The 14,597-nt window shown below is 43.8% G+C and overlaps 1 protein-coding gene across 4 annotated transcripts in view; it reads left to right on the top strand.

Annotated features, from left to right (window-relative positions):
• CRHR2 (corticotropin releasing hormone receptor 2) overlaps window positions 1-14,597 on the top strand; it is a 201,264-nt gene that overhangs the window by 145,454 nt on the left and 41,213 nt on the right. For all 4 annotated transcript variants that reach the window (XM_082192528.1, XM_082192530.1, XM_082192529.1 and 1 more), the window contains one exon: window positions 12,845-12,962. In XM_082192528.1, the coding sequence (XP_082048654.1) occupies window positions 12,845-12,962 (118 nt within the window). The remainder of the gene's footprint in view (window positions 1-12,844; window positions 12,963-14,597) is intronic.

Raw genomic sequence — 14,597 nt, 5'->3', positions numbered from 1 at the left:
TTTTTGTCATTCATTTTAACTCTATAAACCCATTTTGAATCAATAAGTCTCATATCTGGGGTTTGTGGTACAAGAGACCAAGTGTTATGCTCTTTTAAAGAAGCTATCTCAGAGTTCATAGCTTTATACCAATTTACAGCTTGGTGCTTAGGTAAATTCTGAACATCATTGTAGCTTTTTGGCTCAAAAACTGCCTTATTGGCATACACAATATTAAAGTGTTCATCTGCAAATCGTTGTGGCTTCTGCCTCTTTCTATCTGAACGTCTCAGTCCGGAAGGAGAGTCAGACTCCTCAGACTTAATGGGACTAAGTGAACCACTAGTTTCAGGTTGTAAATCATCATTGTCAGACTGAAGAGGTGCCTGTAGGCTAAGCTCACGGTCAGAAAACTCAAGAGAATCTAACCTCCCCTCAGGTGCCTGTGACTTTAAATTAAACAAATTATCAGATTCAACAGGCTTTTTGTCTTTCCCCATTAATTCAGAAGCACCATTTTCTCCTGCTGCTGCTTCTTCCTCCTCTTCCTCAGTATCATTCATACCATCAGTATCCTGGAAAACTGCAACACCATTCCAATTTACAGTTTGTATCATGCTTCTGGTAATATGAAATTTGCCAGTTGCTGGTATGTAAATTCTGTACGCCCCCTGCTGGTAGCCCATTAATTTCCCCTGCACACTATGTTCACCCAATTTCTGCTTAGCGGGATAATGCATAATTACATCTGAACCCCAAATGCGTAGGTATTTCAGATTAGGGCGTTTTTTAAACAACTTCTCATAGGGGGTGACATCTAAACCAGAATGATAACTGCGATTTCTAACATAACAAAAGGCATTGAGTGCTTCAGCCCAAAACGTTTTGGGCAGATTAGCATCATGTAGATAAGTTTTAACCCCTGCCTGCAGGTCACGCTGCACAACTTCAACAAGCCCATTTTGCCAGGGACTTCGGGGGCAAGATAACTCATGAGTAGTCCCCTGCGCTTCCAGGAATTTCTCAAAATCCTCAGAAACAAATTCCCCGCCCCGGTCAGAAAACAGGTTCTTAATAGGTTTGTTAAAGTGTGTTTTTACCCAGTTGCAAAAAACCTTGTACTTCTCAAATGCTTGGGACTTCTCAGTTATTGCATAAGTCCAACAATATCTACTATACTGGTCTATGAGGGTAAGCCAGTACTTAGAACCTCCTAATGATGGTGGGAGTGGCCCAACTAAATCACAATGTACACGCTTAAATGGCTCAGTTACTTTCCTATCTGAGCACCTACCCTTGCGTGCAACCTTAATCTTATTCTTGCAACAGGATAGACATTGCATAAAGAATTTGCATGGTTTTAAGTTGAGGCCATTGACAATATTCTTTGTCTTAATTACATCAGCAAAATTCAGGTGTCCCAGAGTTCTGTGCGCCACGTGGACACACCCAGAATGTGGTCTTACATTCCTCAACCCCTGGCTTGACTGTGCTGCTCTGCAATTTATAGGCGATTGGGAGTAGGTTCGAAAATACAGTCTATATAAACCATTAGATTCCCGGGCATACAATAGACGTTTGTTCCCCTCGAAAAACTCACACATTGACTTTAAGAAACGCACAGTTATGCCTTGACGAGCAAAACACCTTACTGATAATAAATTGTCCATTGAGGGGCAGTAAATGCAGTTCGCTATTGTAATGTTTAAAGAGTCAAGTTTAACAGTACCCCTGCCAAGCGACTGCAGGACTTGTGAATTGGCTAAATGTACATTACCAATTTCCTCTTCGAAAGAAATAAACAAGCTTCGATTGTTGCAGACGTGCTGGGATGCACCTGAGTCGACAATAAAAGAATTACACTTGGCACCTTTAATTCTTTTACGATCTGTAGTCCGAGCATGAAAAGCTCGCGGCTCGTTTTGACGAACAGAAACAGGCTTGGGAGTACTTTGCTTTCTTTTGGATCTGCAGTCCCTTGCAAAATGTCCTTGCTTATTGCAGAACCAACAACGCTTTGCAGCTTTAAATGCAGTTGTATCACCACAGGTTTGCATATGGCGTTCCTCATTCTTTCTGGAAACAGGAGTGCTTATGGCACAAGCCTCCCGTCTATCCAACTCGCCCATTAATCTTGCCGTTACCCCTTCCACAGTTAATTGTGCTGGTGGAACGGCAGATATCTGGCTAGCTATACCATCAAAGTCCTCATTAAGGGAACAAAGGATGATAAAAACATACTGAATATCAGGTACCTCCATGTCCCTTCGAATTAATTTGCCGCGTATTGCCTCCAGACGTCTCAAGTGTGCTGCCAAATCACCACCAGGCTGCAACTTCGTCTGGTACAACTGCTTGAAAAACGTCAATGCAGACGCTGACTCTTTTCTTACATGCACTGCTGCAAGACTGTCCCACATTTCTTTGGCAGTTTTCTTATTTCTTATATAGACTACTTGCTGGTCGCTGACTGCCAAATTAATTATCGCCCTGGCTTTTGCATCTCCTTTCGACCAAGCATTAGTTACAGGGTCAGGAGGGTCATCAGTTACATAGGTCCATACTTCTCTAGAGGTCAAAAGCGCCTCCACCCGAAAAGACCATAAACTATAGTTCTCATCTGTTAGCTGTGGGAAGACCAGAACCTTCTCAGCTTCAGGAACCCGGTCAACCATTCTGGATATCTTCCAGACCCACAAAAACTACGCTAACAGGAGAAGGAGTTTTCAAACCTTTCTCAGAGTCCAAAAATATGCAGTCATCCACTCAGCAGCTGGGCCCATAACCAAAGATGTTGGCTTTTTGCAGTATAGTAACGCTGCAGAGAGCTTGCTGGGGAGATCATGCATTAAAAAGAAAGGACTCAAAAAGTACTTAAAGGTTTTAATAAGAAAAACAAAAACTCCATTTACACTAAATACGTCAACAAACCAAACCAAACCAGACCCAACCACCAACCCATCCCCCAGGGTAATGGGAGAGCTAGGTGCTGCTCCTTATATACTCTACCCAAATGCTGACACGCCTTAATCAAATACAACTCAGCAGCACCTGCTATGTTTCACAGCTGTAAAGCTGGGTCTCGTTATCTTGCTCTGGCCCTTGCTCCGGCCCCTTAAAGACATACACATGGAGTGGAACAATGATGAACCTTTACATTTAAAGAAACCATTCAACACCTTGCTGCGAAGATTAGCAAAGGTGGACATATTACACGGGGGACTCAGCTACATTAGTGAAGAAACAGTGTTCTGAAGGTGTTATAAGCATGCAACATCAGATGGCGCCAGAGAGCAAAACAAAACTCTAAGCGATTTTCCATACCAGTTTTTTCCTCCTTTTGTTATAACAATTTAATTTCTGGCTTATTTATAGTGGGGGGGGGGGTTTCTGTGTGTAGGTCTACCTAGGATCAGAGCATGCCTGGCAGTGTGCAGTCACAAGGGAATCTTGGGTGATATTTTAGGGAGCAGGCTAGCAGGTGGGGCTCATTACTTACATCATAGGAGCCTACACAACACAAAACACTGTTGCTATATGTAGGTTTTATTTTATTTCTTTTTTATCTTATATTTTGGAAATGTACATCCAGTTTTTTCCCCTTTAATTTTTTTGGGGGCCCCCAAGAGAGTGGGGCCCCTAAGCTATAGCATGTTTAGCTTATACGCAAATCCAGCACTGCCCCCATGTGTGGGGCGCTCTGGTGCACGGCACTCCCCACGGCACCCGGCCTCCTCCCCACACCCCACCGCAATCGTGTGTTTTAATGATCTGTGTCATTGCCAGAACAGAGTCATTTGGGCAGGCTGCCACAGAAATCCGGGAGCAATGGATTTCGGACTTGGGTGGAGATATCGGTGAGCTTGATCGGCCCCTTTGAGCACGTTCCATTCCTGTTAATTTCAAAGAGAGGAGGGAGAGGTGTATCTTCTTGACTCGCTTCCCAGTGGAAATTCAGCAGCATGTAGAAGTGCTAGGCTTCTCCCGATTTGCACTCCCTGCTTTTTAATGAGAGATGCTTGAGGAATGCAACTCAAATGGGTTTTGATAATGGATTTGTGAATTCCAGGGCACTTGAGCTCTGTCTCATGTGGAATTGCTTCTTGTTTCAAGGACCCACTTCCGTCTCAGTTGCTTATTTAAGCATCACAACCATATGTCAGGAGTGCTCTGATGGTGTTTCCTGCTTGGCAGGGGGTTGGACTCGATGGCCCTTGTGGTCTCTTCCAACTCTATGATTCTATGATTCTATGATTCCATGATCAAGATTTGTTTTATTTTTTTAAGGCTGGGAAGTATGCACACCAAAAATACGTAAATGAGACCAAAAAAATGCACACTTGCTCAGTTTGCACTCAGGTTCTTCCATGTTGTTTAGTCGTTTAGTCGTGTCCGACTCTTCGTGACCCCATGGACCAGAGCACGCCAGGCATTCCTGTCTTCCAAGCCTCCCGTAGTTTGGTCAAACTCATGCTGGTAGCTTCGAGAACACTATCCAACCATCTCGTCCTGTGTCCTCCACTTCTCCTTGTGCCCGCCATCTTTCCCAACATCAGGGTCTTTTCCAGGGAGTCTTCTCTTCTCATGAGGTGGCCAAAGTATTGGAGCCTCAGCTTCACAATCTGTCCTTCTAGTGAGCACTCAGGGCTGATTTCTTTCAGAATGGATAGGTTTGATCTTCTTGCAGTCCATGGGACTCTCAAGAGTCTCCTCCAGCACCAGAATTCAAAAGCATCCATTCTTCGGCGATCAGCCTTCTCTATGGTCCAGCTCTCACTTCCATACATCACTACTGGGAAAACCATGGCTTTAACTATACGGACCTTTTTTCGCAAGGTGATGTCTCTGCTTTTTAAGATGCTGTCTAGGTTTGTCATTGCTTTTCTCCCAAGAAGCAGGCGTCTTTTAATTTCGTGACTGCTTTCACCATCTGCAGTGATCATGGAGCCCAAGAAAGTAAAATCTCTCACTGCCTCCATTTCTTCCCCTTCTATTTGCCAGGAGGTGATGGGCCCAGTGTCCATGATCTTAGTTTTTTTGATGTTGAGCTTCAGACCATCTTTTGCGCTCTCCTCTTTCACCTTCATTAAGAGGTTCTTTAATTCCTCCTCACTTTCTGCCATCAAGGTTGTGTCATCTGCATATCTGAGGTTGTGAGGTTCTTCCATAAGCTATACATAATCGGCCGTGGGTTAATTAATTATGATTGGATTTATATCCCACCTTTTTCTTCAAGGAGCTCAGGGTAGCATGCATGGTTCTGTCCCTCCTTATTTAATTCCCACAATTAGGTAGGTTAGGTTGAGAGGCAGTGACTGTCCCAAGGTCACCAGTGATCATCATGGCCAAGTGGGAATTTGAACCCTGGTCTCCCAGGTCCTAGTCTGACACTCTAACCACTACACCACACTGGGCAATGCATTGGATTCTGTTGTTTATGCGGCGCTTAAGCTTGTTCCTTCACTGTGATTAGCCCAGCCATGTCCTTTGTCCCTGTAGGTGTATAAAATATGTGCATCGTCAAAGGCAACGTGATCTATTGGCCAATATGCCTAGAATATGTGCAAGAGGGAGAATGGAAATCCAGTTTGCTGCTAGGTTAAGGTTTCCTTGCTCAAAACATGATTACTCACAAACATAAATCAATAAAGATATTATTTTGGAATTAAAACTCACCCACTCTCCCTAAGATCCATAGCCAAACCTTAGAATGCTTAATGCAGTGAGTGGAGGAATGGGAGTGATACTTTGGTGGGTTGGAGGAGACAGGAAGGGTCCTTGTGACCAGGGGAACTACTTAATAATAATAATAATAATAATAATAATAATAATAATAATAATACCCCGCCCATCTGGCTGGGTTTCCCTAGCCACTCTGGGCGGCTCCCAACAGAATAATAACAAGATAAAACATGAAACATTAAAAACTTCCCTAAACAGAGCAGCCTTCAGATGTCTTCTAAAAGTCAGAATGCATTTGTTGCACAATGTATGCAATGTGTACATTGCACTATGCACACATTGTATCCCTATAACGCATGAGTATGACATTGTAATTGTTTTTGAAGCATGTTTTTACATAACCGGGTGTAAAGCTCAAGTCAGGCCAAGGTGAAGGAGTGAGACAGGAATCAGGGAGGGGAAAAAGTCTGTGTGGGTTAGACTGAAATGGAGATTCCTATAGCCATCTATCCCTTTTGCAAAAATGATTATAAAGGATGCACAATATTTACTATGCCCAATGAATCATCTCTAGATGTTTCGGTGGGTGGAACCTTCTGTATCTCCTCTATAAAGTACAAATCAGTCTATTTGGGGTCCGAGTCAATTTTGTGTACATTCATTCATATATATTCTCTGTCGCTTTTGTGCAGATAATATGTGGGGCTCAAAAAGAAGTTCCACTCTGAAATTGATCATAAAACACGTATTTCTAAATGTATTTTACCCTGAAATATGACTACGTTCTGATACATTATTTGAGTCTGGAAGTGTTTTGCTAGGTGAAGAGAGGTGCAAAATCAGAAAGATGCAGTTGATGCCGTAGTTCAGCAGGTGCAAAATAGCTCAGTTTGCTTTTTTAAAAAAAGGGCCGAGTCTCTTCATAATCCAGTCCGCTGGCCTGAGCTCCTTTCCATCACACGATCGGCTGTGGGCAGGTGATATGCCTGGATCTCTGTAGGTCTGCATCCAAATACCCTCCAACATTTCTCCGATGAAAATAGGGACACCCTATTCCATCCTCATAATAATTTTATTATTTATACTCTGCCCATCTTACTGGGTTGCCCCAGTCACTCTGGGCGGCTTCCAACTTACATAAAAAAGGTAAAGGGACCCCTGACCATTAGGTCCAGTCGTGACTGACTCTGGGGTTGCGGCACTCATCTCGCTTTATTGGCTGAGGGAGCCGGCGTACAGCTTCCGGGTCATGTGGCCAGCATGACTAAGCCGCTTCTGGTGAACCAGAGCAGCATATGGAAACACTGTTTACCTTCCCGCCGGAGTGGTACCTATTTATCTACTTGCACTGGTGTGCTTTCAAATTGCTAGGTTGGCATGAGCAGGGACCGAGCAACAGGAGCTCACCCCATCGTGGGGATTCGAACCACCGATCTTCTGATCGACAAGTCCTAGGCTCTGTGGTTTAACCCACAGCACCACCCGCGTCCCCCAGGGGTCCGTACATACCCCAAAAAAGTCCGCATCTAGAGGTGCCGCTTCTGCACACATGTGCAGCATGATAGAGCGCTTCTGCGCACACGCACGGTGCCCTTCTGATCGGCAAGTCCTAGACTCTGTGGTTTAAACCACAGAACCACCAACGTCCCTTTTTTCCAACTTACATAAAAACTTTCCCTATACAGGGCTGTCTTCAGATCTCTTCTAAAGCTCGTCTAGTTACTTATCTCCTTGTCTCAGGAGTCACATGACTCTATTCCCTCTAACATTTCTCCTCAGACCAGTTTCTGTCGCTCAGCTTAAGCTACTTCACATGGTTGTTATGAGGGTCTGAGGATTAAATGGGAGACGAGATCTGCAGGTCCCCTCGAACTTCTCGGAGGAAAGGAGGTATATATTAACAAAGATGTTGGCGATAAATCAACCCACAAAACTATTTGGTGATATTGGGCCAGTCACTTTCTCTCCACCGCACCAGTAGTGGGAGAAAAGGAAGAATGGACAATTAAAATTAGCCTGAGCTCCTCAGGGTTGTTTTTGTTGTTGTTTAGTTGTTTAGTCATGCCCGACTCTTTGTGACCCCCTGGACCAGAGCACGCCAGGCACTCCTGTCTTTCACTGCCTCCCGCAGTTTGGTCAAACTCATGCTGGTAGCTTCGAGAACACTGCCCAACCACCTCGTCCTCTGTCGTCCCCTTCTCCTTGTGCCCTCCATCTTTCCCAGCATCAGGGTCTTTTCCAGGGAGTCTTCTCTTCTCACGAGGTGGCCAAAGTATTGGAGCCTCAGCTTCAGGATCTGTCCTTCCAGTGAGCACTCATGGCTGATTTCCTTAAGAATGGAGAGGTTTGATCTTCTTGCAGTCCATGGGACTCTCAAGCGTCTCCTCCAGCACCAGAATTCCAAAGCATCCATTCTTCGGCGATCAGCCTTCTTTATGGTCCAGCTCTCACTTCCATACATCACTACTGGGAAAACTATAGCTTTAACTATACGGACCTTTGTTGGCAAGGTGATGTCTCTGCTTTTTAAGATGCTGTCTAGGTTTGTCATTGCTTTTCTCCAAAGAAGCAGGCGTCTTTTAATTTCATGGCTGCTGTCACCATCTGAAGTGATCATGGAGCCCAAGAAAGTAAAATCTCTCACTGCCTCCATTTCTTCCCCTTCTATTTGCCAGGAAGTGATGGGACCAGTGACCATGATTTTAGGGTTGTTGTTTTTTGATGTTGAGCTTCAAACCATATTTTGCGTTCTCCTCTTTCACCTTCATTAAAAGGTTCTTTAATTCCTCCTCACTTTCTGCCATCAATGTTGTGTCATCTGCATATCTGAGGTTGTTGTTTCTTCCAGCAATCTTAATTCCGCCTTGGGATTCATCCAGCCCAGCCTTTCGCATGGGTACAAATGCCAAAAAAAAAAACCCACAAAAAAGTTGCAGAATTACTCTTACAAATGCAAGGTAAATCTTCTGAGATATAATAGTGAAGTATTTCTCCAGTTTTATATCACAAGAAAAGAAACAGAGAAGGAATTAGAAACTATTGGAAGGAAACACCTATGTAGTGGCGATATTTAACTAATTAACAATTTAATCTCTTTGAGCCGCACACCTTCCATAAAAGAAAATCTTTTTAAATGCGCTCTGGGAGGACCAGAGCAGAACATATTAAAAACAATCTAACAAAGAAAATGAACCAATAAAACCAACAGCAGCAGAACAAAGCACAACAACTTTGCTCCGGAGCCAGCCTAAATAATTCAGTCAAAGTTTTTAAAAGATCTGGGGAAATGAAAAAGAGAAAAAAGTTTCGGCTGCTGCCCAAATCTGATGATAGGGGAAAGAAGGATGGGGAAGAAGGGAGGAAGAAAACAAGAAAAGAGAAAAACCCTTACAGCTCTGTTCCTAGGGAGAGGCTGAAAATGTTGGCCAGAGAAACCCAGGGCACTTCCAAGAATAGCAGATGAAGCTGATTGACTGTATGGGACTTGCAGAAATGACTGGCAGAATCCGGGACCAGGGAGAAGAGTCGGCAGAAGAAGATTGGAAAAAATTTAAGGACTATTTACAAAAATATTGTAAAATTAAGGAATGTTGAATGATGCTGGATTGAAATTAAGTGGTTTCAAGCTGTAACTATGATAAAATGACTTTCTTTTTGTAAGCAGGAATTTAAAGCTATAATAATCTAAGATGTTGAGATAAGGATTTGCTGTACAAACAATTCAAACTGGGTATACAAGAAGGGCAGGTATGAGGAGGTCGGGGAAATAAGTCACAAGAAAATAAGGTGTGAAATTTAAGTGTTTTTTAATATTTTTATGTTTGTTTTTTCTTTTGTTTGCAAAAAAATTGGAAACTTTAATAAATATCTTTAAAAAAAAAAAAAGAAACCCAGGGAACTTCCAAATGAAGTTTTTAATATTTGACATTTTATTGTGTTTTATCTGTGCTGGAAGCCACCCAGAGTAAGTAGGGTATCAATAAAATATAATAGGAACAGCAATATTTATTATTATTATTATTATTATTATTATTATTATTATTATTATTATTTTGAGCATACATCCTGATTGGTTTGCAGGGCGATTACACAATGTGGGCTATTTGGTGAGCATGCATTCTAATCTGTGACGTTGCATCAAAGGAAACACACCATTTCCCCCTGTATTTCCTGGTCACTTTCCTTCCTGCAAAACGTCCAATCTTCTTTTTATAAAAGTATTTATAGCTTGCCAGTTCATGCAATACAGCACAGCAGTGTGCTACAATATATACATGATGACTGGCTAATAAATAAATAAAATCTAAACAGCTGCAAGTTCTGTCAGCTTTAACAAGTCTTCAAAAGATGCCTGAAAGTCGGAAGCAAAGGAGCCTGTTGCAAATCTGCTGAAAAACTGTTACACAGGATAGGACTGGCAATGTGAGTGAGTGAGTGAATCTTTATTTGCGTCAATCATCGGCCATAGCAATAAAACAACAATACGATATACAGAGAATAAAAATAAAAAGTCAATTATATAAAATACATTTTTGGGTTTTGAATCAATAGTCAAATAGTGGATCTTATTCTAATTGCCCCAGCTAAAAACCTTGCAATCTTTGCTGTCACCTGCTCATCTTGATCTGCCAAGAGAAAGGACACTGCGGAAGTGGCTGGGCGACCCAGAATGGACAATAAAAGAGGGGTGACAATCTCATTCCTCAAGTCTTTATGAAACGTGCAAGCCAGAAGGGCATGCGCCACCGATTCGGTCCTGCCATCTCCACAGGGACATAAGCTTTTTTCATGTGGAATCTGTTGGAATCGTCCCTCGAGTACAGCCGAGGGCAATACAGTCAATCTTGCAAGAGTAAAAGCGCATCCATATTTTAGAATTGTTTGAACTAGAGGGGCAATGAGCCTCTTGGGCTTGCTGATTGGAAGGTCGGCGGTTCAAATCCCTGTGACGGAGCGAGCTCCCGTTGCTCTGTCCCAGCTCCTGCCAACCTAGCAGTTCGAAAACACGCCAGTGCAAGCAGATAAATAGGTACCATTGCGGCAGGAATGTAAACAGTGCTTCCATGTGCTCTGGCATTCGTCATGGTCCTCCGTGCACCAGTAGTGGTTTAGTCATGCTGGCCACATGACCTGGAAAGCTGTTTGTGGACAAACGCCGGCTCCCTCGGCCTGAAAGCGAGATGAGCGCTGCAACCCCATAGTCACCTTTGACTGGACTTAACCATCCAGGGGTCCTTTACCTTTTACCTTTTTTTTACCTATGGCTTGTCTTATCATTCCACTTTTTCTTTTCACCTTGTTGCAATATTTCTGTGTATGTGTGTATATTTCTGTGTCGTGCGTTGCTTGATTTCGATTTGGCACCCAGACGTATCATTATTTTTTAGCCAAGGGCAGTGAACATGGCAGTTTTCACCTTTGCTGCAGCTTTCGGTGCAAATCATGTTTTCAATTTGTGGGGTTTTTTTTAATAATTTAAAAAATCCAGTGCATCTGAAGCTGCAAGGAGCTTTTTAAGAAAACCACCTTCTCTCCTGTTGGATAATTTTGCAAAACCTAATTGGAATGAAACTTCTAATGCCCCCAGGCTGTGCTGTTGCAAACACACACAGAGAGACACACACAAATGTGTGTGCGCATGCACACAGTCAGAGAGAGATAGAGCTGCAGCCGCCCTTGGAATATAATTTTTGAGCTCCAATACGCGGTGGGTGTTGAAAAGACCTTCGATATTGTGGAGTGTGAAAGTTTGGGGAAATAATATCTCGGAGCCATTCTCCACCTCATTAAGACACTGATGCTGTGCTCTTTATGCAAAATGTTTAGTAACTGGAAAATGAGGAATGAAGCTGCCTTGCACAAGCCATTAATTCTGAAGCGGTTTCACAGTAGTCTTCTTAAAGTGCAGACAATTATTCCGGAGCCAACGGTTTGCAGATTGCAGCCTATCCCAGCAATTCTTCGTTTGTGTACTGCGAGAGATCTGCTAGCATGCCATAAGAAATGAACAAATCAAAATTCTCCTGCGAGGCTGAAAACTCCCACTCAGAAAGGGATGTTCTGACCTCCTTATATTAAGCCTGATTCGTTTGTTTGTTTATTATACTTAATTTTATTGTTATAATTAATTTCATTTCCACGCCGCTTCATATTTTAAAGGGGGGAAATCTCAGAGTGGTTCACAACTCATGAAAACACCACATTAAACAATCCAGAATAATAATAAAGATTCAAGCTTCAAGGAAAATATTTCAGATCCTTCTCTAAGCGACATTTTGCTTTCCCCATATTATTTACCTCCCTGATTTATAAAGCTGCTCCACAGCAGAAGTACTCTAGGAAGGCAGTGGGGTGTAGTGGTTAGAGTGCCAGAGAAACCCAGGGTTCAAATTCCCACTCAGTCATGAAGCTCCCTGGGTGACCTTGGAGATGCAAAAAAGAGGAGGGGTCATACTATCATATGTGGTGGACATGTGTAAAGGTAAAGGTAAAGGGACCCCTGACCATTAGGTCCAGTCATGGTCAACTCTGGGGTTGTGGCACTCATCTCGCTTTATTGGCCGAGGGAGCCGGCGTACAGCTTCCAGGTCATGTGGCCAGCATGACTAAGCCGCTTCTGGCGAACCAGAGCAGCGCACGGAAACGCCGTTTACCTTCCCACCAGAGCAGTACCTATTTATCTACTTGCACTTTAACGTACTAGGTTGGCAGGAGCAGGGCCTCATCAAACCCAAATCAGCTCTGATCTCCTACCAGGAATGGGTGCTCTGTTGACCATTTCCACCAGAGAGATGGAATTTGGCCCCCAGTCAAAATGATTCGCAGAAACCCATGAACATTGGACATGAAGCCTCAGTTCCAGTGTCTGTTGAGAATGCCACTCTGCCAGCAGAATTTAGAAGAAGGAAAGAGTCGGAATCCTTGCTGAGCTGCTGCAAATCACTCTGATCCAGCGGATCCTGGTCTAATTCCCCCCCCCCAAAAAAAAATCTTGACATAGGAATGCAGGGGCGAGTGTGAAGATTCTGCAGTCTTATTAATATTCTAATCCTTAATATTTACTACCACCTCTTCTTTTTCTGTCCCTAAGCCTATTTGTTACTTCCAAGAATTTTCTAATTATCTTATATCACAATATTTAGCTAAATATTCTTTAAATTTCTTCTTGCCTCTGCCTCTTTAGGAGCATTCGATGCCTTCGGAATATTATCCACTGGAATCTGATCACCACCTTCATCCTGAGGAATGTGATGTGGTTCTTGCTGCAGATGATAGATCACGACATCCACGAAAACAATGAGGTACTAAATCATCATCATCATAGAATTAAGCATGTTGCAGTTGGCAATGCAGGGATTGCAGACCAACCAAAGCAGTAGGAATTGAAAAGCATCTCCTGGTCTGCACCGCAGAGGACCTTAAGGTCCATGAATAATCATAGTTTAGAGGTCCCGGGCCCTAAGGAAGTCAGATTATCCTCCACCAGGGCCAGGGCCTTTTCAGTGGTGGCTCTGACCTGGTGGAATGCTCTGTCCCATGAGACCAGGCCCTGCAGGATTTAACTTCCTTCTGCAGGGCCTGTAAGACAGAGCTATTCCACCTGGCTTTCTTAGCCTGATCTTTTATTCCCCTTCCTTCCCTCTCCCTCCCCTTTTTATGAAGATTACCCACTCTGGGATCCCACAGCTAATTCTCCCCTGGTCTCCTCGCTGGCCTAAATAGGACTAATTTAGCCAGCTAGCCCTGGTGACTATCTAATGTTTATTGGATGGATTTTCCCTCCTAAATTGATTTCTGAATTTTGAGTTTATTGTTATCCACGTTTTATACTGTATTTTATGCTGGTTTTTTGTTGCATCAGTTAAGTGTTTTAAATTGGTTGTTAGCCGCCCTGAGCCCGGTTTTCTAAACTGGGAAGGGCGGGGTATAAATAAAAATTTATTCCTTCCTGCCTGCCTGCCTGCCTGCCTGCCTGCCTGCCTGCCTGCCTGCCTGCGTTAGAGGCTGTGTTTGCTATGCAATCCATCCTGGGTTACAGTGTTCCAGGCTGACTTTTGGGGGGCCGGGTGATGCTCTAGTCTGCAACAGGGTGGGAGCTGGGTACCACACATGCCACGCGGTCTCCTGCACAGCCCTGCCACCTGATTGGCCCAGAGGAATGCTTGTAAGCCGGACGGGCTGGAGCGCTCATGATGCAAGGATGCTGAAAACTCATTTTGAAACAATCCGTGCTGAAAAGAAGCGGGGAAACTCATGCGTTCAGGCACAGCGAATTCAAAGTGGGAGGCTGGATAGGGACCCGGTAGTTGAATGCTGGCAAGACAGAGGCCTTGCGGGCAGGTGGTTCCGAGGACTTCAGATGGGATAGCTTGGTTGGTAGAGCGTGAGACTATTAACCTCAGGGTGGTGGGTTCGAGTCCCACATTGGGGCAAAAGACTCCTGTATTGCAGGGGGTTGGACTAGATGGGCATCACGACCCCTTCCAACTCTACAGTATTATGGTTCCATGAAGCCTTCCCCAGCCTAGTAGGGTGGCTGCTTGAGACAGGGTAGTGCTCACCTTTACAGAGCTGGTGTGACATCTGGGCGTACACCTGCGTAGTAGTAGTAGTAGTAATAATAATAATATATTTATATTCCACCTGTATGGCTGGGTTTCCTCAGCCACTCTGGGCAGCTCGCAACAGAATATCAAAAACATGATAAAACATCAAACATTTAAAACTTCCCTAAACAGGGCTGCTTTCAGATGTCTTCTAAAAGTCAAATAGTGGTTTATTTCCTTGACATCTGATGGGAGGGCATTCCACAGGGCGGGTGCCACTACTGAGAAGGCCCTCTGCCCGGTTCCCTGTAACTTGGCTTCTTGCAGTGAGGGAACTGCCAGAAGGCCCTCAGCAGTGGACCTCAGTGTCCGGGCAGAACGATGGAGGTG

Source organism: Podarcis vaucheri (assembly GCF_965113315.1).
Source record: "Podarcis vaucheri genome assembly, chromosome: 12".
NCBI lineage: Eukaryota > Metazoa > Chordata > Lepidosauria > Squamata > Lacertidae > Podarcis > Podarcis vaucheri.
Note: the sequence above shows the minus strand (reverse complement) of the source record. Positions and strands in the feature narration are given on the sequence as shown.